General features: G+C 45.0%; 7 protein-coding genes across 7 annotated transcripts; 3 read left to right on the top strand and 4 right to left on the bottom strand.

Moving 5' to 3' along the window:
- Nucleotides 1-1,025: 1,025 nt before the first annotated feature.
- On the bottom strand, nucleotides 1,026-2,192 carry BDV38DRAFT_286747 (uncharacterized protein; the record flags this gene model as incomplete). The annotated part of the gene is made up of 1 exon (XM_032060738.1): nucleotides 1,026-2,192. One exon carries the CDS (start codon nucleotides 2,190-2,192, stop codon nucleotides 1,026-1,028), a length of 1,167 nt encoding a protein of 388 aa, XP_031909629.1.
- A 1,121-nt stretch (nucleotides 2,193-3,313) lies between these two features.
- On the bottom strand, nucleotides 3,314-4,822 carry BDV38DRAFT_274264 (uncharacterized protein; the record flags this gene model as incomplete). Its single annotated transcript, XM_032057815.1, has 1 exon — nucleotides 3,314-4,822. The coding sequence occupies one exon, from the start codon at nucleotides 4,820-4,822 to the stop codon at nucleotides 3,314-3,316; it is 1,509 nt and encodes a 502-aa protein (XP_031909628.1).
- Nucleotides 4,823-6,301: 1,479 nt separating this feature from the next.
- Nucleotides 6,302-8,049, top strand: BDV38DRAFT_286745 (cytochrome P450; the record flags this gene model as incomplete). Its single annotated transcript, XM_032060737.1, has 4 exons — nucleotides 6,302-6,440; nucleotides 6,508-6,658; nucleotides 6,719-7,958; nucleotides 8,014-8,049. 4 exons carry the CDS (start codon nucleotides 6,302-6,304, stop codon nucleotides 8,047-8,049), a joined length of 1,566 nt encoding a protein of 521 aa, XP_031909627.1.
- A 2,851-nt stretch (nucleotides 8,050-10,900) lies between these two features.
- BDV38DRAFT_286744 (GIY-YIG nuclease family protein) lies at nucleotides 10,901-12,418 on the bottom strand (the record flags this gene model as incomplete). The annotated part of the gene is made up of 1 exon (XM_032060736.1): nucleotides 10,901-12,418. The coding sequence occupies one exon, from the start codon at nucleotides 12,416-12,418 to the stop codon at nucleotides 10,901-10,903; it is 1,518 nt and encodes a 505-aa protein (XP_031909626.1).
- A 980-nt stretch (nucleotides 12,419-13,398) lies between these two features.
- Nucleotides 13,399-14,986, top strand: BDV38DRAFT_296065 (nucleic acid/nucleotide deaminase domain-containing protein; the record flags this gene model as incomplete). The annotated part of the gene is made up of 2 exons (XM_032062852.1): nucleotides 13,399-13,897; nucleotides 13,947-14,986. 2 exons carry the CDS (start codon nucleotides 13,399-13,401, stop codon nucleotides 14,879-14,881), a joined length of 1,434 nt encoding a protein of 477 aa, XP_031909625.1. The 3' UTR covers nucleotides 14,882-14,986.
- Nucleotides 14,987-15,137: 151 nt separating this feature from the next.
- BDV38DRAFT_257969 (nucleic acid/nucleotide deaminase domain-containing protein) lies at nucleotides 15,138-16,957 on the bottom strand. Its single transcript, XM_032055677.1, has 2 exons — nucleotides 16,352-16,957; nucleotides 15,138-16,289 (listed from the first exon to the last, which is right to left on the bottom strand). Exons 1-2 carry the CDS (start codon nucleotides 16,863-16,865, stop codon nucleotides 15,256-15,258), a joined length of 1,548 nt encoding a protein of 515 aa, XP_031909624.1. The 5' UTR covers nucleotides 16,866-16,957; the 3' UTR covers nucleotides 15,138-15,255.
- A 3,704-nt stretch (nucleotides 16,958-20,661) lies between these two features.
- BDV38DRAFT_257966 (uncharacterized protein) lies at nucleotides 20,662-22,707 on the top strand. The gene is made up of 2 exons (XM_032055676.1): nucleotides 20,662-22,301; nucleotides 22,366-22,707. Exon 1 carries the CDS (start codon nucleotides 20,816-20,818, stop codon nucleotides 22,079-22,081), a length of 1,266 nt encoding a protein of 421 aa, XP_031909623.1. The 5' UTR covers nucleotides 20,662-20,815; the 3' UTR covers nucleotides 22,082-22,301; nucleotides 22,366-22,707.
- The last annotated feature ends 604 nt before the right edge of the window (nucleotides 22,708-23,311 follow it).

Genomic DNA, 23,311 nt, shown 5'->3' with positions numbered 1-23,311 from the left:
AAGAGCTATTGGTTGTATGTACGCTTATAACATGATGTCCGGGGGATTCAATGGAGTTTAGTTCCATCGCCGCTATGGCATCTGCGTGATCAAGGTGAGCACGTCACCTCACGATAGTCTGTTCTATGTGAAGTTAAGGACGAGCCTGCTGTAACATCTTTTGCGGTTCCTGCCGATCCTATTTTGGCCTCGCAGCTCGTTCAACTCTATTACGCCGACGCACATTATTGCGGACACACTCTTTGAGTCCGCACCGGCTCATAAGAATATGGTGAGGTGAAAAATGAATGGGAAAACCCCTGTATACGCCTGCTCTATGTACGTCTGATGGAGGCTACGCTGTACGAGGCAAGAAAGGTCAGATAGTTCAGATCCGAAAAGGAAAGATTGAGAGATCTGAATCCGGTACAGTAGAGATTGATGATCTCTAGAGGTTGATGGTGAATCGCGGCGCTAACACCTGAGGCATAAACCCTTACCAATCTCTCCTCTCCACCTATGTTCTGTTTCCTCCAAAATATTTCCCGCTTCATTTGATCCTGCAACTTGCAATTCTGAGGCTCACTGACTGAACAATATTTGAGGTCTAGCTTGCACGGGGTCAGAAAAGGTGCGAGAGTGAGAAGCGTAGACGCCAATCTTTATTTCCTGTTTAGCAACAGCTGCCTATGTATTTTCTTATACGCAAGTACCATTGCACCACCTTTTTCGGACCGCGTTGATTGAAACAGATGTAGTATATCTAGGTAAAGCCATATGCATCACATAGGCTCTATTTACTAGGATCCAGACGGTCTTCATGTGAAAAAGCACTCTTGTCTCAATAATATATACTGACCAACGCCTCGTTACCGAAGAATTCTTTATCAAAGCAGGCCACCGGCCACGTCATTCTGGTTGTAAGCAATGTGTAAGTAATGGAATGTATCTTTCTTTAATACAAATTTAGATCTTAAAACTATATATTATCAAAGAAGCCCCCTTTCGGAAAATAGAAATCTTTCTAATACCCGTGGATGTCAATTTTACTCCACCTGTGCATTGTCACCAATCATCACCGTCGTATCATTTGTTCTTCCACATACTTGATACTTCCATGGGAAGACTGATACATCCCGGATCGGTACCACTCCCATAGATAGAGCGCAGACGTCTAGCCACCCCACGTCCGGTAGCACATCATAGGTCGCCTGCAACTCAATATAGAACGCTTCGATCGTGCCATAAGTTGGGGTTATAACGACCCCACGGGAGGGGGCAATACCTGTGTATGGCTGTCTTGCAACGCGACAAGCCAACTGGTGTTGTAGTAAATTTTCCAAAAGGGTGAGAGTGGATTGTATCCCATCAAGGGCACGCTGGACAATATTATTCGCAGACTGGAATGGAATAGACCCAAGGTAATGCTTCATGGTACGTGCATCAGGTTTCGAACCGTGTAGCACACTTAGAATATTTCTGATTTCACTTTCAATATCCCTTAGTCTATCTTGGCAGCGAATCGTCCCGTCCATTAGCCCTATGTCTTCCGGCCTAAGATACAGTGAGTATGTCCGGGCGGCCAGACCAGGAACTTTCACAACCTCAATGAACGCATTTTCATTTGCCTCCCGGAAGACGCTAGGGTTTTCGGAACTTCGTATGGACTGAGCCACTGATATCCATTCATCTCTTTCCAGGAAGCATGCTTGACCAAGAGAAAGCGATGCACGGATGAGAAAGGGCCTGAATGTGAGAAGCAGTGTTCGGCTAAACCCCGATATATATGTTGCGGCGGGGACACTGGGCGACTGCATTATATTGGCAATGCAGTTTGTGAGAGAAGCCCAGGAGCCTTGAGATATTTTCATCTCGTAGAGCGCAAGCAAGATTCCCCCCGCAAGGATTTCATCCGACATTGGGAGACAGCTTACTGCCCTTCTCATGGAGGCCAAAGCATCGTTATACATATTTATACTCTCGGTGATAAGCCGCTTGTGCTCCGTCTGACCGAGATGCAGAGCAGCCAAGGCGCGTACGGCCGAATGGAGAAATGCCGGAGGGGGACGTGCTGGACGAAGGGTGAATTCGACCCAACCCAGGTCCACTAGTGGTCTGTAGCAGGCCCGTAGCTTTGAAAAATTGCCCTCGACACACCGAGAAAACATGTCCAGCTCTTGAATACGAGTGGACTGTGTTACAAGGTTTGACATTACTCGGGTGTCCATAATTGTAGATTCGACATCTGAGCCCCCTGGACGATAGGTTCTTACACCTCTATTTCCCCGGTGTGATTCCTGGCTGTTCCACGTATGCACGTTGTAAAAGGGGAATCTTTGCGGATAGCCTGGGCAAGTCATGTTCCGTCTCACACATTCCCGGCAAGCAGGTCTTGCCTCATCACACTAGTTACCGGTTTGATTAGTAAACGAAGGGGCGCTCTCTTGGGGTAGAGGTGTCTCTGTTACCTTGACCCTCCTCTGTATGCATTTCTGACACCCCTTGCTGCGAGGAATACCGGGCATGTTTTTTTCGTCGAGGATACCGTTGTCCTTGTCCTTGGCTATAGCTCGGGCCGAACCGAATGACCATCTGCCTTAGCGTACGTGGTATTTCTGGGTGGGAGTGGAGAGGGATTTATTTCCGGGGTATTAAGCGGAGTTGGCCTTACTAATAATACTTCGAGCCTCGCGAATCGATTAACTTTCTTAACTACCCCCGATTCAGGATTATTGAATTGCGCAGAACCAGCTTCTGAAGCTGAGTTCTTCTCGACTCTATTTACTTACTAGACGTATGGTTTCTTTTTCCCAATATTGTCGACTTGAGGCTGTTGTCGTCTGGGTCGATCACATGAGCTAGGTTTAGGAAACCTTCTCTCACAACACTTGGATGGTGAGTGGCCCATAGAGGACAGAATGATAGCCTCATGGGCTAACGATGTTGGGAAATATGGCCCATTACCGTAAGCATACCGGATCTCTACAGCTTTACAGAAGATTGAATCCTCAAGGAGCATAGCCACTTACCCCATTGGGAAGTATCACGCATTACAGTAAGTTACCGGTGGGGCTAAAGGATGAATCACCTGCAGTGGGAGAAAAGTGGCTGGCATACGAAGTATGAGGGCACGGACCTCATCTGTCGATCTCTTATCACCAAGGGTCCAGGGCATTTTATTAGATGTGGGTGTGGGTGGTGATGTGCGTGGGATGCATACAGTAATATTCGCTACCTAGTGTGAGAGACTATGAAGAAAATGAAGAAATAAACCAAATAACCGAAATATAGAAGCATAGCAAGCAAGATTCTGTATCCCCTCTACATCACTCGTTTAAACATGTGGAAATATACTCGTCCAACGCGGTTGTTGATAAGCTCCCGATGGTAAACTCCGCAGGCTAATAAACGCCTCAATCGTCAGGAAGAGGATGCAGGCCACATACAAGTTCATCGCGATAATGCTGATGCCCAGGAGGACATACCGAAGCCAGATGGGAACCTTCCGGTTGGATGAGTTGTCATGCACGCTCTCACGGCACAGTTCCCACATCATCGAACAGCCTCGCAACATCATTCCGAGCCAGGATCGTGTCTCAAATCTCATACGGTACCACATCTTGATGAAGAAACTGTCGAACTCTTCATTCCAGGACATGACGAAATAAACTATGGTGGGGAACGCCCCCAGCCCAATCCCGGATATGCGCCAGATGATGCGTTCCGCTGGGGTGGGAAAGTAGTTGTTCCACACGGAGAGGTGAAGACCACCGTTGACAATGGCAAGTATTGAGGCCCAGAACTCAATCGGCCGTCGAAGATATTTCAAGACACTGTACGCCGCGCGAAAGAAAATATACACCCATCCGTTGTGTTCGTAGTATTCTGTGAAAAACGGGAGGTCACGCTCATGGTTTGTTGTCGGCTGGGTGAGATCATGTCCCATCAGGTCATCGCTGTCAAGCGGCAGTGGGATGGGGCGGTTGATATCCAAGGGCTTGGCCCACCAACAGCAGTATGCAGCGATCGAATATAGGATCTGGATGAGCACATGGGCCTCAAGGAGGGTGACCGGGAGTCCGGAGAGTTTTCGACCGATTGACTGAATGACCAGCCAGGAGATCTGGACCGCGACAAGGAGCTTACTGATAGTATTCGCGTTGCCTTTATCCTCGATAACCGTTTGGTCAAAATGGTGTTTTTGTAGCGTCCCATCCCGAATCAGTCTTGGAATTTTCCCACTCTCCAACAGGCGTTCGAAACCCAAGGGTCCGACGGTTGTCACCAGAGGTGGGGGGCAGTCGAATGGTTCAGTTATGGGTTTCGACCGCTGGAGATGACTGGAAATACTTTTCGAGGGTAGTTTGGGCTGGACCGAGTTGACGCGATGGTTGTAGCTCTCCGTCTCTACGACATAGCCTCCCATCACCACAAAGAATGCGCCAGGCAGTCCAAGCCAATCCTTTTTCTCACTGTCACCCTCGAAGGTTTGCTCCCAGAGGTTCCGAATCTTTCTGGCTCGCAGAAGCTGCTCCACTGCCATACACACCACTAGTTCCGGGATCACGATTGCCCAGGTCATCATAAAGAACTTGTAGAAATTGGCGGACCTGGGGCCCTGGACAGGGAGAACATCCGGATGGACGGCAGTCCACACGCATAGGATGAATGTAGAGAAGCAGTTCCAGAATAACGTAAGAGTTCCTCTTTGATTCGGCTCGGCGACGTATCCGGGCTCGGGTTGGGAGTCAACCTGGGAAGTAGGGGCAGCGGAAACCGCAACAGTAGCAGACAATGCAAGTAGTAGATATTGGAAGTAAACAGGAACGGTGAGACCTGCCATTTCTCTGCCTTTGTAGGTGTGGTGGTCAAGAAAGGATGAAAGAAGAATTTTAGAGTCTATCATGCCATGCTCTGGGTATGTGTGTCAGGTTTGCACACCGGAGGTGATAGAGCCAGATTTATACGCCATACAGACAGTAGTTGATCGATGGCTATTTTCACCTGGGCTCCTCAAAATCAAAATAAGTTAGTTGCAGCAGTTTTCGTAACAAAATAGCCTCATGATGCCCTCCACAAAGTATGACAGGGGTGTTGTTCATTTACCCTTCATAATTGGCGAGGGAGGAGCTGCTCTGGTTCAAGGGCATTTAACGCCAATTCTGAGTCTCGTCTTATATTTCCGAAAATGGCAACCAGGTAAGTGAACAGGTCAAGTGGATTCAGCGTGCTTAATGGATCATCGTGTGTTCGTATCGCCACAGCCTAGTATATATGTCGATAGACCAAAAGTACACCCTGGGCAACATTTTATTGTATGCCTACTGGACAGTATATATGGATTAGTGTACGTACAGTGAGGCTGAAAGTGCCCTTAGCATATTAGCCATTTCGCCTGCATTGTTTTCACTAGGATGATGGAGCAAGACCGGGGTGCGCCTGAGTCAGTCCACAGCACATGTGCCCAGTCTCGATCTCTACGTTGAACCGCAAGCCAACGATGGCCAATGCCAGAAACCATTCACACATGCCTTTAAAACGAGTGGTATAGTTCCGGAGCTAAGTTTTTTGAACAAACGAACCAGGGCCATTTACCATAACCAGAATATACCTAATAGCTATTTCTTACGGCCCGTGTACCCTGAACGCCGACATCCATCGGCGATTCAGAGCAGATCAGAAAAGGTTCCCCTCTCATCCTCGCGGTCTGCAATCCCAGCCAGAGAACTCGTCACCATGATAGTAGTATTTTTGATCAGAATCCAGTATAGCGCCAAGCAATTCGGGGCCAATCCCAAGAGGGTTCGGTGTGACCAAGCATTTTCCTGCCCTTGAGTCTTGACTGCCATAGATTTAGATGGAAATAATATCCACCCAACCAATCATCTAATGATACGATCCGGGGAGGTAAAACGATGTATAAATTACGCCAAGTCTATGCGGGTTGGTCGCTAAGTTCTTAGCACAACTAGAATACGAGTTAGCCTGCCTTTCCTGCAGGAGCGGTAATTTCACTCCGTCTATTACTGGCCAGATGCCAGTTCCTGTGGTACTGCGCATTGACCAAGGGATCGTCTCGCCTTGAACCAAATAGGAAAAATACCAGGTAACCAGTCAGCCTTCTCATACTTAAGGTGGTATTCAAGTTGAAAGAGAGAGGTACTGGAGCGTGGGCACCTCATGGCAGAGAATCTTATTACTCCCTGGTTCTACATCAATTTCTCCTGTCAAGTGCCAAATATATACTCATCTACCGCCGGAACCCTTTTCAAGTCCAATACTCCAGCGTTACTTTTGTCTCCCACATTGGAACCCCCTAACCATGGAGTTTTCTTCTAGCAGTGGATTGTCTACTATTCCAGTATACCAGCTTTCTGGAATCATCGGGTCAGTGGGTAGCGGTATCTCAATTTGGAAGACCCTCTTGACGCTTCTTATCGCGGCTATTGCCTATGACCAGCGTAAGTTCTGTACATGTACCAGTGAACCTTAGGCATGTGGCTGATAACGTGACACTCTCATATCTAGTAAAATACATCCAGCAGAAGGGTTCAATTGCTGGCCCATCATGGAAGATCCCCTTCATGGGACCGTTTCTGGAGTCAATGGATCCAAGATTCGAGGGATATATGGCCAAGTGGAGGAGTGGGGAGTTGAGTTGCGTGTCTATTTTCCACAAGTAAGCTATCCCTGAGCTATCATAGGGAAAAGGGACGCGGTAGCTAATTGAATGTCATAGATTTGTCGTCATCGCTTCGACACGCGAGATGTCATCCAAGATCTTCAACTCCCCTTCGTTCGTGAAGCCCTGTGTGGTTGACTCCGCACACAAGCTTCTAGGGAAGGACAATTGGGTGTTTTTAGATGGAAAAGACCATGCTGAGTTTCGCAAAGGCTTGAATCTCCTCTTCACACGCTCTGCCCTGGCTAGCTATCTCCCGTGTCAAGAAGCGGTATTTGATGCCTACTTTGAGCGTTTTATCGCACGTTCGACAGCTAACAAGTACAAACCACTTCCTTGGATGCCTGAATTCCGCAAGCTCATGTGTACTGTCTCCTGTCGCACATTTGCGGGGCAGTATATCTCCGAACGCGCACTAGACAAGATCGCCCATGACTACTATCTCATCACTGCTGCTCTTGAACTGGTCAACTTCCCGATTATCCTTCCATTCACAAAGGGCTGGTACGGTAAAAAGGCAGCCGATCTAGTCCTTCGAGAATTCACCCAATGTGCTGCCAAAAGTAGATTACACATGGCAGAGGGTGGTGAGATCACCTGTATTATGGATGCCTGGATTAAAGCCCAGCAAAACTCCGCAACATACAGGCGGAACATGGCAGCAGGGGTTCCATGTGAGAAGCCGGCTCAGCTGCTTCGTGAATTCACCGACTACGAGATTGCACAGACTATCTTTACCCTCTTGTTTGCATCGCAAGACGCCAACAGTGCTGCCGCTACCTGGCTCTTCCAGCTTATGGCTGATCGCCCAGAGATCCTAAACCGACTCCGCGAAGAGAATTTAACGGCCCGCAACGGAGATCGTGAAGGGCGGTTGTCCATGGACCTGTTGGAGAGACTACCATATACGCGCGCAGTAGTCCGAGAGACCCTGCGCTACCGCCCTCCAGTGATCCTGGTCCCGTACATTGCAAAGAAGGACTTCCCCATTACCGAGACTTATACGGTTGGAAAGGGATCAATGGTCCTCCCGTCCATTTGGCCTGCCACTCACGACCCCGAAGTCTACCCGAATCCCGATTCATTTGATCCGGATAGGTGGATCACTGGAACAGCTGAACAGCATCTGAAGAACTTCCTGGTGTTTGGAACAGGACCGCATTATTGTTTGGGACAGACTTATGCCCAGATGAATCTAATGGCCATGATCGGGAAGGCGAGCCTGGCGCTGGACTGGGAGCACCATAATACGCCGGAGTCGGAAGATATAAAGGTTTTCGCTACAATATTTCCAAAGGTATGGGGGGGCTGTGTGTGCTTGTCCGTCCGCTTAAGGCTAACTTCAACTTCAGGATGACTGCCATCTAACCTTCCGTCGCCGAACTTAGAATTCCAATGGCAATGAGCTCTCTGCCAAAAGGTCAAGAATATAGCCGACTTTAATTGAGTGTTCTCTTTTCATTCGAGGGTTTGAGGAAGTTGATCATGTAACAGCGGGCAAAATTCCGTCTTCATTGACAATTAGAGCAGCGTTTTGCATGATTTTATACTTTTTGTATTTCTTCGTTATAGTACAAGGACAAAATCGAGGCCTTAAATCATTATCCGGCACTAGGCAAAAGGGTGATTCGTCTGATTCCCTGAGAAGGTGCGGATTTTGCATGTCGCCTGAGCACCACCGCCCTCAACGTGGTGCAATAGGCCCCAGCAATTTTATATACCACCTTTTGCTGGATGAACTAAAACACCCTCCATGTTGCGTTTGATTGTTTTACGCCCGTAGGTTCCACACGTGAACCGTGCATAACAGGCGAACGAGGCCTGCAGAAGTAGCACCGCTGTCCAAATCTTACTCACGTGCAGGGTACTAAACATACCTAGCGTAGTTATCTATTGTGTGTTGCTGCCGGTGATAGTTTGCTTTTCGGTGACAGTACCATAATATGTACATACCATGGTGCGGCCTAGAGCATTGTTTCATCTCGTTGAGCCAAATTAGCTCCCTCCGGTTTCCCACTGTCTGTGGCCCACTTCCGTCAACCTCAGAACGTTCATGTTTTTTCTCCATATGCGGCCAATATCACGGGCACTAGGACACTATACATAAAATTAGAAGCATGTTCTTTATTGCTCCACCACTGACTTCAACCAAAACAGGGATCTCTCTTATACATGTATCCGAGGTCAGAGATGAAGCATAATTCTTCAACACCTACTATCTATCTATCGAAAGTTGTCATGGGAAGTGAAGGTTATGATAGTAATGCAAGCCGGTCATCTATTATGGGCCGATACAAGCCATGGAAACCCAAACCTACTGTACATGAAGTTCATGGAAGATAGGGCTACTGGTGATGCTCTACAGTAATCCTGAGTCTCTTGACAATGGTAGAATGGCTAGCTCCTGTAACTTAGTCTTAGTCGAACTTGGCTTAATGGCAGGTGGACTGGACCGGACTGTTAGATCAAGGCGAGGCTAATAATTCACAGATCCACTGGTTATGTACACTATCTGATAGCGGCTACAGCGCTCTTTCATCCATTCTCCTATCCGGATCTCCGATGCCTTCTGATAGTAGGTATTTGCCTTGTATAGCCATAAGTATCGGTAGGATCTAATACTGACGGGTATCAATTAAATCTATATGTCCAGGAAATTACTGCCTAGTTTATAGAAGGTATCAAACAGCGTAGATAGTTACTCCTCGCTATATTTATTTATATAATCCTCTTATATTAGGACGCTATTGCTAAGCTCCGACTACTATAGTATAAACAAGGCGATTATACTAGGTAATTCTAATGTTTATTGTACCAAGGTATAAAGACAAAACCTTTATACCTGTAGATAGTGCCAATACCCGGTAGTAGCCCAGCAAGCTGGGGCTTTGGTGTAGGGGTAAAAATACAAATGATAATATCCAATGAAAGAGAACCGGAAGAGAGTAGATAAAGAGTGATTTCCTAGCTCAGAGTGTCTTAAAATGGTGAAAACCACCCCTTTATACATATTGTTAGTATGGGAATTCCGTCTGGCGGCCCTAAATGGTCCGGAAGTTGGATTCTTCTGGCCGCTAAGCTGGTCCAACAATACCTAGTGGTTACGGAAAAGCTAGCTTTAGATAGGATAGTCAACAATTAAAGAATCTATGAGAATCAGACCTTCTTCCCACTGTTGATATATATCATTCTTGAATATGGCGGTAGAGTCTACCGAGGAACCCAGTCAACTCTATCTATATTAATAAATCTATTAGCTATCTACTTATCTGGTATTAGTATATTATTATGTAGAGAGAGTCTCTAGGCTTTACTACTTATAAATTGGGATCTATCTTAAGTTCTCTGATTTAGCTGACTTTTACATTCTTATATTATGAGAGTCTAAATTATCCGACTAATCCTCAGGCCATGCTGTGATGTGCTCGGAGAATTACCGTACACAAATCCTCTTCCTCGCTGTACCCGCTACGAAGCCACTTATTTGTTCAATCAGGGATAGCTTATCAGCACTTGGATAGTCCATAGATTAAAGGCTAAAGTAGAAGCTAAAGCAGAAGCTAAAGCACTCTTTTACTTTCTTACACCTTGCAGGGTTCAGTCTTAATCTGAGGCTGAAGACAACATTTTACGCGAGTTGGTGGATAGGGTGCTCTTTTAGGTGTAGATCTAGGTATGATTTAATCGAATCTTTCCCAGAAGGTATATGAGGTCACAGAAAGCACGTTGGTCGAGAAATGTCAGGTGAATTGATCTATTGGCAAGGTGCTCAAAGCTTAGGAGATGCGATTGATAACTCATCCGTGACACTCGAGCCAAGCCTTGAGTCTTTGCAGATAATAACCAATCACTAGGGATGGGTCGGGTTGCTGTAGAACCTATTTTAACCCTACTTTAAACTTGCTTTAAAACTGTCTTCCTTTCCTTCCTTTTTAAATTCAAAAACTAAAATCTGATTTAAAGAGTTTTACTCGAGAGGGTTACTAGAGAACCAAAAATGACTGTCATTGTGTCATTCCTCTGTCACCCCGTCGCAGATGAGCATTCATTCCACCTCGTTGCTTCTGCGGACCTCCTGCTTTCCTAACGCATCTACATGTCACAAATTCCTGTAAAGGACTCAAACGGATCGGGAAGCCAACATCTAACATCTAGCATGTGTAACTACTGGTCATGAGCAATAGAAGAAGTCTTCTGCTCCCCCATCCCTAGGTTCTCCAGTCTCTGTCGATCGGGCTGTTACTGTGCTATGCCCTTCATGAAACGGCCAATGTCCTTTGATTTCTGTTCTTCCTCCGGTCGAAGTGTCCATGTGTTTGAGGAATCAATCGGGTTTGGCTGATATGGATGGGATCGCATCCATTTTGACCATTTCTCAATGACAGCGATTGCCTCGGAAGGAGACGCCTCAAACCATTCGATGTGCAGCTTAAGGCAGCCACTACAGTATATTCGCGTATTCCGGTGCTTCAACTCTGCATGGCATAGTTTCTCCACACGAGCCGCATTTGGGACAACGGTATTTACGTTAAAGATGGGAGGGTAAATAGGCTTGGTAAGTCTGTTGCAATGAAATGACCATTCGTCATGGCGCTCATTGATTGAGCGAGTGGTGTATCCAATCTTAACGAACCCCTTGTTCCCTTCAACCTCATATGCGTATAGGAAGCCTTCACCCCGGTCTTCCTTTCTTAAGGGAGCTTGTAATTGTTTCTGGACACCAAGGAATAACAGTTCTTGATCTTCAAGGTGATTGGCCCTGGTTAGAATATTGAAAGGAGTCGTATCGTATGTCTCTGGCCAGAACTCAGCAGGAGATGGATATCTTAAGTTCCAAGGTATTGGCGTGTTAAATTCGGACAAATCCGAATCAACAGCACTGTGATACGCCACTGTTGAAAAATCTAGGTCAGCCTTGGCCAAGTCTTGATTTTTGCCGTCTTTATCGTCGGTCATCAATGACAGCCCCGAGCCTTTCTCATTGCAAAATTTCGTAGTCGCCAACTTCCAAACCTCCACCTGCTTGGGACCTTGATTCTTGTGAAGATGGCAGTACATGTTTTCTGCAAGGACTTCCAAAAAATATTCAAGCTTGCAAATGTTCCCATATATCTCCGGTTTAACGATCTCTTCGATTGTTTTAGAACGATTTTGGACTTTCCTGCCCCCTATTCTTCTGAAGCAGGGCTTGTTGTCCAGTTTTACCCCTGCGCAACAATCAGATAATTTGCTAAAAAGTTCCTTAACGGCCATTCTGATTGAGGCATCGGGGTTGATCTTGTTGTCTCCCAACGGAAATACTGCCTTCCACTTCTCAACTCGTTCATGTAGATACGGGTCATGGTTGTGGTGACGACAGTGCACCATTTTTGCTAGATGACGCAGCTCTGTCTCAAGGCTGTATGAAGACTGTGTAAGGAGCTGTAATGACTCCAATTTGATAAGGGCATCGACTCGCCTTTCGGCTTTTGTCCGCAGAGTGCATGGTTCTTTTGTTGTTTTCGTTCGAGATCCGCATATCCAGGGATCAAAATTCAACTGGCTTCTGAGACTTCCGGGCTCTGGGCTAAACTTGGGTTCTTCTGACTTTCGGCCGGCTTCATGCGTCCTGTACAATGGGCTATTTGGCGGGGTAGGAAGCCCGGGACCAGTTGTTAATGATGGTTGGGCTTCTTGTTTAGAGATTCTCATCTTCGTGGTGGTGGTTGACTCCGCAAATGGGGCAGTGGAATATCCCAAAATCGATGAGGAGCCCATATTGTAAGTTGTATATTTTCCCCAAGAGTCTTGCCCGCAGTAGGTATGAGGCGATCGATACGCGATTAAGAGAATCCGGTACACCGAGTCAAACAGAATACCCTCTGTGTCCAAGTTTGCGATCGCCACCTGCGTACGCTGTCCACTGATGTGATGAAGCGGGGCTACCATGCGCAGGAGCAATATTCTTGTCCAAAGAGCCAACATGAAGTCATGCTGCTAAGATAACGAAACAGAAAGCATGACTCGCGTGCCGCGAGATAAAGTACTAAACATGGGGCATGTTTTAGATTCCGTTGATTGGACCACGTACAGTAGCATCGCAGTACCAGCTCCGTTGATGCCAATTGGTATAATGCGTGTACACGTAACACATGACCCTGTTAATTGCCTTTATGCAAGCGCCATCAAGACAAGCAGTTTTGATTGGAGAGCATTCAAGAACTGATGGACAAGGCTGGGGAGCTGTGCGACCGTGCTCCGCTGGATATGTCCACACTCCAGCCTTTCATGTCATAGTTAGACTATCGAACAATGCATTTAGGCAGCAATACAGTGGTCAATAGCAAAGAAGTAAACAAATGAAGATTTCCGAGCTACCCATGTGCGCGCAGAAAATGGGCTACTTTGATATTACACCACTGTGAGATGGTCATGGCGCCTTTGATTATTCTACAGTTGCTGCTCAGTGGTTAATCATCTATAGGGGGAAAATAAGATGCATGGTACAGATAACGAATTCCAACCTGCCACGAAAGTAAAGAGGAAGTGGTGCCATCGGCGAAGAGAGACTTTTTTCGCCAGCCATTCTTAGTGTATGAGAATATGTAAATTTGGCAGTTTCTCCATGGAGAAAGTTGGCGCTGCAGCAAGGCTAGGCACGAGGCCCACCTCTTAAATACACTAATGTCTGTCCTTCTCAACGTAAGGTTGACTTTTGAGCCAATTCGCACCACCCGACAAAACGAACAACAGACTTGATGGTTACCCAGAAGACTGTGATAGAACATGACCCTGATGATGTCAGAGAGTTCTACGAAATGGTTTGCTTGACCTATTCCCTGAGTCCTGTGAGGGGTAACAGAATCAAGCCTGTGTCTTCTGCTGAACGTGACGGGTTTTATGTTGCAAAGTGCCGGCGAGATTTCGCGGACGCAATCGCGTATTTTTGCGCATACAGCTGCGACCCGGATAATGTCACTGCTGTGGCTCTAGGGAGAAAAGATACAAAAGCCGTCATTTGGATTGCAAGTAACGCAAATGTTTCTCCAGAGGTGTTGAACTTTCTGGATAATGATGTGCTCAACATGGTACAGAGGCTCGCAAAAACGAAGCAAGGACAGTTACCTTCAGATGAACATAGGACTGTTACCGGGCTCTTGGGTAACATATTGGATTTTACCAGGAAGAAAATCTTCAAGTACTACAAAGCCACCATTACAGTATGGAGAAAAATCGGCGAGCTTTCTAAAGCTGAAGGTTGGCCCTCCAAATCAACCTTTATCTGTTTTTGTTTGACATATGCTAGGTTTAGACAAGACAACCACTGATCCAGGTATGTTTTGCGGCTGGTTTAAGAGTAAATTCTACAAGAGCGGTGACATGTTAGAGGAATGTGACATGCCTCGCCTTGCTATCAGTTGCTATATTGCACATGCGGACGGGACATTTGGAATCCTCGAACATCGTTCGAGCCAAGGCAATGAAAAAGGACCTGATTACGAGCGGCTATATAAGTTGCTCAGCAAATTAGGCAAGCACATTAGGCTTTTCAAAAGAATGATACACGCCATTGAAGCTCTACGTCGTGACTTCTGCGAAGGCTTTGTAGTGGAGCCGATTACTGCGTCCATTCCAAAAGCCATCCCTCTTCCAAAGCTAAACGAGCAGGGTTTGGAAAAGATTGTGGCTTGTGTTTTTCAAGAAGAAGACGAAAGACATCAATTTTACCATCATTTCAACCAATTCTATAATAAGGAGTACACATCTCAGTCTTTGCAGCGGTGCAAGAGAGGTCGTGCCCGAGTCCACGCCGAGATCTTATTGATCGATTTCTTCGACAAGTTTGACGCGAACTTCCTTGATGACGACGACAAGTATATTGCCTGCAGCAAACCGGCATGCTACCTTTGCTATCAATATATACGCCAACACCCGGATAACTATACACTGCCTCCAACCCACCAAAAGCTATACTATGCTTGGTCTCTGCCTATCATACGAGCAAACGATCGGAATTGCATTGATAAATTCGCTCGACACACGCGGTTCCTAAACCAAGTTACAGAGACTCTTCGGTCCGATCTTCGAGATGAGGTGCAGAGGAAGCTAGCCCCAAGGAAAAACCATGCAGACTCGACAGCAGGAGCAAGTTCAATTTTCGATACTGGTAGAGTAAGACCAACATCGAAGATCTATGAGCACCATATCCGTGCTTTGACTCGATTACTAAGTGAAGGTTAGACCTGCTGTTCGGTTTCTTTTGGAGCATGGAAAGAATTAACCCGGATAATCTTTTTAGCAAAGATAAGTGCCAAGTTCGATGCTGGCCTTGAAGATGAAGACGGGGGTGTTATTGTTCATTGTTGATGCTGAGCGGTCCTGGGAATATGGCTTTCCGGTCTTTTTAATTTCAATTTTGATTTCCTTTTTCATTTCCATATCTCTGTAAGTAGTTCGCTATGGCCTAAATTTGAAGTACCAGGGAGTGTATTTAATGTGAACTTCGTTACAATGTAGTTCTTGAAAGTGTGCCATAGAGTACCCAGCTGGCTAACATTTTCCAGGGCCAACAAGGCTCGATAGCATGCAAACTACACTACTAGACAAGACTTCAACTAGAACCGGCATCTGCCCTTGAATAGAATTACGTCCTCTTCATCTCGGTCAGGATCTTTGTCTGCACTGGATGTCTCATCTGAACTAGTATCAAGCCCTGGAATACGTAGTTCGGTGGAAGTGATTGGATAGCCAGGCGTTGATGCTGGACTTGATGGTTGTGGGCTGTAATTGGAAGTACCGTCGTCGGTAGGTAATGTCCACTGAGCTTCTGATTCTGTGCGACGAGTTTGTAGAATCCACTCATTCTCTACTTTCTCCTCTAGCTGAAGTCGGATAGTACTGATCAACTGGTGGAGGACTGACTTCTGATTCTTGGCGCGTGCCATGGCATTACCTTCTTTAACCGAGATATCTGGTAGACGCCAATTTAGACGAATTTTGGAGCTTGAAGATATCATAGAATATCTCGCAGGGTGGTACAAAATAAAGAGATGACATAGATAACAGCTTGGTTTTGCACATCCAATATATTTGTCACGTTCGTCAATGAAACCGATATCTGATAGTGTGTCAAAGTAGTTTATCACAAGAAGCTCGGGGTGGACTTCAGTGAGAACTTCCTGTGAATAATTTATTAAGGTTTGGATTAGCCCCGGTGGTGCCGTCTGCTGGAGCTTCAGGAGGAAATCATCCCGTTCCAATGGGTCAGAAAACATCCGATTTGCGATGCCCTCCATAGTCAGCTTTCGTGGAAGGAGGGGAATCGACAGGCTTGGGGAGGACGGTATGCTTTCTGCTACAAGACCATTGGCAAAATCTTGACGCAGAGAGATAGCAGACTCAAGAAGCTGAGAAGTCATGTCGATAGTCAGACTCAGTTTCCTAAGTTGCTTATAGAACTTCTCAAAATAGGCAACATGTTCATGGCCTTGATATATAAACTCTCTTAGATTATTTATCAGTCTGGACTGCCGCACTTTAAAGCATTCTTTTGCTAGAAACTTCATGTGCTCCTGAGGCAAAGGCGCGCCGTTTTTATAGAAATTCTCTTGGAACCAAGCCTTGAAATCGGGAGAGTCTCTGCACGCTTCTATACCCCGTCAGTACTCTCAATATGACTCTAGACAATAGTCCTTTGTATTTTCCGCATACCATTTAACCCTGTTGTCATATCCGCCAAGCATACCGGAGCGATATGGTGCAATAGTTTCATGTAATGGGCAAAGACCTTTTCTTGAGCAAAATCGAGTGCGAAGTTTGAGAGGCAGATAAGGATACTCTCCTTATTGTCTCCCTTAATCTCATCGTTTCCTAGCTTCAAGGTATCCGATAGCATACGCAGGAGGTCGTTGACAAATGGAACAACAGTTCCATCAACATCGCCAGTGCCTGCGATTCGAACGATAAGTCCATCTGGCTGCCGTTCTACAGCAACAGCGATCTCACACCCTTTTCCATATGCCCCGAGATAAGCGATTGCATCAACAAAGTTTCGGCGGCGTTGCATGATGCTGATCCCTTGAGCGCTGGTCGAGAGAATGGAGCGCGGCTTCGTTGTGCCCTTCATAGTCAATTCGTGCAGAACCCCAAGGGGTTCATACAGACGACGTAGCTCTTTTGGCTTGTGGGTATCATATTGGCTTCTGGATTTCGTTCCTTTCTTCATGGTAGTGCGACTTAGAATAAGTCCAGATAATTTCAAGATGGAGCTTAGAATCTAGAGGACAAAAAGTGCACGCGGATAGATGAATAAGGCTCTCATTCATTCATACATTAGCCTTGGGTATTCAGAGGTATAAAGAACACCTTGCATCTGAGCGGACAGGCTCATTAATCAACCTGGCTCTCTTGAACGCTCCGCCACCCCATCCTCTTTCCCTCATTGGTTCTTCCATTTCATCCAATCACTTAAATTTGACGTACACCAAAATTTCGGGAATTTAATATTGGTTTGTAGGCCCGAGCGTGCTAGGATGGATGATAAGCGTATCCGGGTGGTAAAGCTGTATTGCTGCCTGATCTAAATGGCCTGTGCGTCTTTTCCAACTTGCCAGGAGTACCTCTATCTTTATCTCCGTAGATGGAAGGAATCGGTCGTACATTCTTGATTGGCTGAGAATTAGGCTTCTTCCCCAGTCCACGTCGGCCCAAGCCCAGCGATCTTAGTGTTGTCGAAAAGATTAGCGGTCTTTTTCTTCACTCAGTGGCAGAAGGAAGTGCTACATTCTTTTACCCACATAGCCACTCTTTGATTGTATGCTGGAACTCTTGTAGACAAAAGATACGACTGTATAATCTGTCTTTATAAACTATAAGAAATGTTTGAGCATCTAGGACGTCGATTATCTGATTTTGAGGGAAGAGGTGCTTCTAGAATGAACAAATACGAAAAGGATTGACGTCTACTACAGTGCCACTAATAATGTAAACAAGCATCTTTACGCAGTCAGGATATTCATCATGATGGCGCAATAGCTATCTTCGATGACCCGGCCCTGTGTCAGAGTATCTAAGCCTGCATACAGCGTCCTATATACTGTGTATGCCTGGTACACAGCAATTATAATATTATCCCTTCCCACCTTATTTTCTAGGGTTTCTGTTACTGTATGGCCCGCCTCTAAGTAGCAAAAGATAGGAACTGCATAAGTATTTGCTTCCAAGACAGTTAATCATTAAATTCTTACTATAATACCCGACTTCTTCCCCTCATATTGGCCCGTGACGTACCAGACCCGTATTCACCACCCTAACCGTGTTATCCTCCTGCCCCCTACTCACTTAAATAGTGCAAACTTTTGAATAAGGCATTCAGATAATTAAATCAGTAGATAATCTAGTTCTAAATCCTATCTCTTACACAATTATATAAACTATATCTACACCTATTACCCAGAGAGGAGAGAACTTAACATATAAAGGAATTAATCTCTTTTCATTAACTATTGTTTCTTATTTAATTTTATCTTTTAATATGTTCTTTTGTTGTAATAATAATTATTTTTATCTTCAGCTACTTGGTTTGATATAAGTAGATATACCACTGATAATATAATGTTGACGCTGCCTAGGTAGACCTAGCGCTGTTGTTCTCCCTAAGCGATTTCTTTCCCACAGTCATGTTGGTAGAACCAAGCAACATAATCAATCGAATGAACGAATTCAACCTCCGGGATAGTTTGTCATATAATAATAGAGAATACTATTTAAAGGGATTTAAAGATTGCGGGATAGAGGATATGCAGAGGCTGAGAGATGGTTAACAGACAGGTGATCTATATAGTGTCTTCACCTGACGGGGCTTATAGTGTGGATTTGCCAAGTTGCTATGATGTCTCTCTTGTTGGCAGATATAGAGCGAGTGCACAATCTGTCGTTATATAACCCAGTGAATACTGTGAACTGCTCTAGATAGGCCACATTCTTAAGTGTATATGTTGGTGTACCAGTATCTATCCTCGACGGACTCCTGGCCACTACTATTCAATTGCATTAAAGATAGGTACTATCTCTCCGTACTCCAGATGTTTTGTATCATGGTCCTTTTCGCCATTTAACTACCACCTCTTCTGTGACTGGTTTTCTGAAAAGATGTGCATTATGAGGGTAAATTTCGTCGTGAAGAAAACCAGAATGCCAACCGAATTTTCATATATACGACTGTTAGAAGTGACAGCCGGATGCATTAGAAAAGCTTTTACATCATTCACGACAACAAAATATATGTGGGTTATCAGATACAAATACACATATCCACGGGCCCATCCAAGCGACATTTCCAGGATTAACATCAAATGATCCAGGGTATAGATACTATCAACTATCTGTAGCAGGACATTATAAGACATGGAAGCACAAATCACCCTTGTATGCAGATAGGTTTACGAAGTGATGGCTAAACGTCCTTAGAATAAGAGCTATGCGGATTGCTTTGAGGCAAAGCCTTTCACGGCAGGTCTTAAGAAACAGTATAACCCTTCTTGGACCACAATTGGTCTGCAGGTTCCATGTCATATGATGACTGTTCTCCACTGGGTAAACACTTAATATGCAAGTTGGCCTTGTTTTACAACTTAACATAAGTTAAAGTGCTGATTCATAGACTTTACAATCCAGCTTGTTTCTCGGGCACTATTGGGCCATCTCCACGAGAAGTCCAATGGAAAAGAGCCACAGGTGACCAAATATAATCGAGGATATATACTATTTTCATTTGACGGTCTACATACAAAGTATATTTATACAAATCTCTCAATCAAGGATTTCCCCCTTATTATGAGTAAAGAGCCCAAGATACGGCCGCGTCGTCATGTTGTCAATATGAATGAGGATAGTGATGGTGATACATAACTATCTTTCTACTTCCCTCCATCACCGTTCCACTAAGAGTACCACGAATTAGCCTTTATAAAAACCCTTATGGCGCCCCCCCTATGCCACTACGTATCCTCTACCTTTTGATTATTCATTTGCTAGATTTATTATCTTCTGCTTCTATCTCAATTCTACTCCGATCTCCTGTTTATCATACACTTTTAACTTTCAAGCTTCAACCTCTTCTCCCCTTCTCTACTCTTTCTTAGCCCTTCAGCCTGGCTTGATAGTGTCCGACACTACCTTATATTCAGCACACTTATTCTCTTGATCCATTCCCACTGACATTATCTTCAATAATCCCTCACTGTTTCTTTCAACGGAAACTTACCGGGTAAGTCCTATTCGACTTGTCTACTAATACCTCAAATTATTCTCTAAAGTGAAAGAATTATAAGTTCATTTCAGACCTCTTTTAACCCTCTTTTCTCACTCTTTTGACTCTGATTGCTGACTCTATTAGAGGATATCGGTAGGTTTGCCCCGTCCCTCATTTGTGCTATACAATTCAGCCAGTTTTCTGCATGTATACTGTTTTACATCGGATTAAGTACTGTGCTTGCTGGTATCCGCCGTTCAGCCCACGAATTGGCAAATCAACGGATCGTTCAGCTCTGTTATACTACTTTTTACACAGTGAGGTCAATATAGGCTGGTGCTGAGATATATATATTGAACTTGGCTGAAGGTTCAACAACACTGCTGTTAACAGCAAGACTAAGTACTGACTCGTTTCTGTTTTATGGATATCTATCAGTTGACTGCCTAATATACCGCTGGTGGTTCAGGGAACGAACCGCTCCGGTCCGTATACAGGCAGATAGATGAGCATATATGTGCATACAGTCGCCCTGGATCGTACTGATTTGACTCGGCCGTAGGTTGTTGATATTTCCTAGGTTTTTGACTATCTGCCTGGTCTAATTTGACACGGCCCCCGGCTCCTTCCTTTCCTGACAGTGGTTGAGGGCAGAAAACCAGTCGAGGAACATACGACACTGGAGTGGCAATATTCTACCGCACGCCTTACCGCCACTTGCAAGTTATCTCATTGTTCTTCGCCATCCCCTCGTCAAACAATAAAGTCATATAAAGCATCCCCTTTCCATTCTCAGGATCGCATCTGGTTTTCATCGAGATCTTCTGACCGACGTATTCAGATCGACAATCACACTGAAAACATCACACTATACACGCTTTCTTTGCCCCGGACTCGGGAGTGCTTATCCTTAATTCTTGAAAATGGCATCGCGAAAGAGAGGCCCCCCAAGTAGCGAGCTCCAATCACCAAAGAGAATTCGAACTCGCAGCTCTGGAGCTACAAAGAGATTGCCGCCTGGCCCAGCTTGCCCAGGTGAAGTGCAGATTCGCGATAGTGGCCCACTTTCCAAATTTCCGTCGGGGTCTGACGTCTTCGAGGCCTTTGCTAAGATCAGAGCAGACAACGACCTTACAGATGAGGACACATTTCTTCAGTTGTTAGCAACTTATGATACTCAGCTGTCCACTCTCTCGCAGATCTCAGCCAAGATATTGGAAGTCTCCTTTTCCAATGTGGCATACAAGCAAATTGCACCATACGTGTGGTTAGATCCTAGTGGGACAGGTCGAGATATGTTACAACTCGATGTCTTTCGATCTCGGATTCCTACTGACATGTTTCGGGATATTGTACGTGATGTTGATGATGCTCTCACACAACACGGTCCCCTTGATGCCCATGAAAACGAAGAAACCAGATCCCGCTTCATCTCCTCGCTTTTCACCCGCATTGTTTGCGTATTCAACAATATTGTTGTCAATAAGCCGGGCACCCTGCTGGATAGTGAGGTTACTAGAAAAGGCCGTATAGAGCACCACTTTGTTGCACTGGACTCTGTGAGCATCGTTTTTATCGAGGTAAAAAAGTCCTGCGCGATGGGAAAGCAAGGCCTTGATGTAAAGGGCCAGGTTCTGGCTGAGTGTGCGGCGAGCGACTATGCCAACAAGAAGGAAGGACACTGGGTGCCCATCCTTGCTATAGTATACGATGGCAATAATTTCGAGTTTTTTGTCTTTGACTCGTCAGCCAAAGAGGTATACTCATCACGCCGCATTGTAGGTATTACATGCAATGAGGTAGGCGACCAGACTGATCTCCTTATTTCTATTAAAAAAACTTGTGAATATCTGTTCGATTGGTTCATCATGGGCTACATTAATAGCCTTCAATCATTCGGATATCACTCATTGAAACGATCGCGTACCAAAAAACGGGAATCTACTAGTCAATGGGAAAGTGCGCTGGCGAATGCTCATACCGCACACTGGCATCTCAGAGAAGGGGCCGAAGCCGCTACAAAGCAAAGGTTTCAGGATGCTGAGACAATGGCCAGCAGGGGGTTAAAGCAGCTGAAACAGAGTGTTGCGGAGGTCCCCCGCAAACCACTATATGCGGGAAGTCTTGAATCCTTATGGGATGACAGCATGCCTTTAGAAGAGGCCTTAAGAGATCGAAACATCTTCTAACCAAACTGAGTATGATTTAAGGGGATAGACATCATCGAGTTTGTCTTGCCGGGTGACTATCGATGTTTGGATGTCGGTTATTGTGGCCGAGCTTGTTCCTTTGATTCGGATTGAGTCGATGTCAAGTTGGGGGTCGAGACCGGTCATTACTTACTAATTATTTCCTAATATTGTGTCTTAATCTGAGAACTATCCTAATATTCATTATTTCGGAAGCTAGGTACGTTTTTCCTGATGTAATGTAGCCTATGTTCCATTGATTTCTGATTCTTTCTTTATTACAGGGGAGATCCTGGAAAAGGCTTTTTCAGGACTTCCTATATTACCCACATTAAACCATAGTCTGCTCTGGGGCAAGATTATGTCTGCTACAAACAACCTTGAAACTAATACCAATGTCTTGCGCTTGGTGGAGTAATTGGACCACGGTATATTTGATTGGACGGGTTGAGACGCTGGATACACAATGTGTGCTGATTTCTTTTTGGCCCGAGTAACGAGTTAGATAGTCCCTGTATATTCCCGTTTAATCTGATTTATATCAGAATATAAGCCCTGATTTAGAATAGATAGACGGTGTTGGCAGATTTTGTAGGGTGATAATCTGAGTCCACTGATCTATTGTTGATTGCCCCATCGCTTGGCAGGGATAGGATTTAGCAATTGAGTAGCTCTAGTTCTGTATTAGAGACCAGAGTATATAAAATAGGAATTAATATACGGTTAACCTTCGTTCTCCTATTGTGTATAGTGGTACTTTATTCTACTGCCGATTTTAGGTACTAGCACACGTGCTAATATTGGATTATAGGATTAATATAATAATAGATATTAAAGAGACAGTACATTATAATCTTCTGAAAAAATTGTCTAGCGGGTAAGAGAGATAATAGGTAAGTTAAAACTGTTATGTTTACCAGGATTTTGTGTTAAGAAAATGCAATATAACAGGAAACAAAGAGAACATACGACACGATATCTATCTATATTTATACTATTAAATTTCTATTACAAAAAGGATTTGAACTTCAGGTATATACCCTAATTTCAGTTCGCTTTAAGGGAAAATAAAACTATAAGTAATTCACCTTCTCTTAAACCAACTAGGTACATCTGCAATATGTCTGATAATAAAGGGACCATATAAGAAGGCTTTTTTACCCTACACAATATCTTCAGTATCCTCCTCACCCTCAATCGCCTTTTCACCTTCTCGAAGACCACCTCCAG

The sequence above is a fragment of the Aspergillus pseudotamarii genome (genome assembly GCF_009193445.1).
Source record: "Aspergillus pseudotamarii strain CBS 117625 unplaced genomic scaffold BDV38scaffold_65, whole genome shotgun sequence".
In the NCBI taxonomy this organism is placed as follows: domain Eukaryota; kingdom Fungi; phylum Ascomycota; class Eurotiomycetes; order Eurotiales; family Aspergillaceae; genus Aspergillus; species Aspergillus pseudotamarii.
The sequence above is the reverse complement of the archived record's forward strand: the minus strand, read 5'-3'. Positions and strand labels throughout refer to the sequence as shown.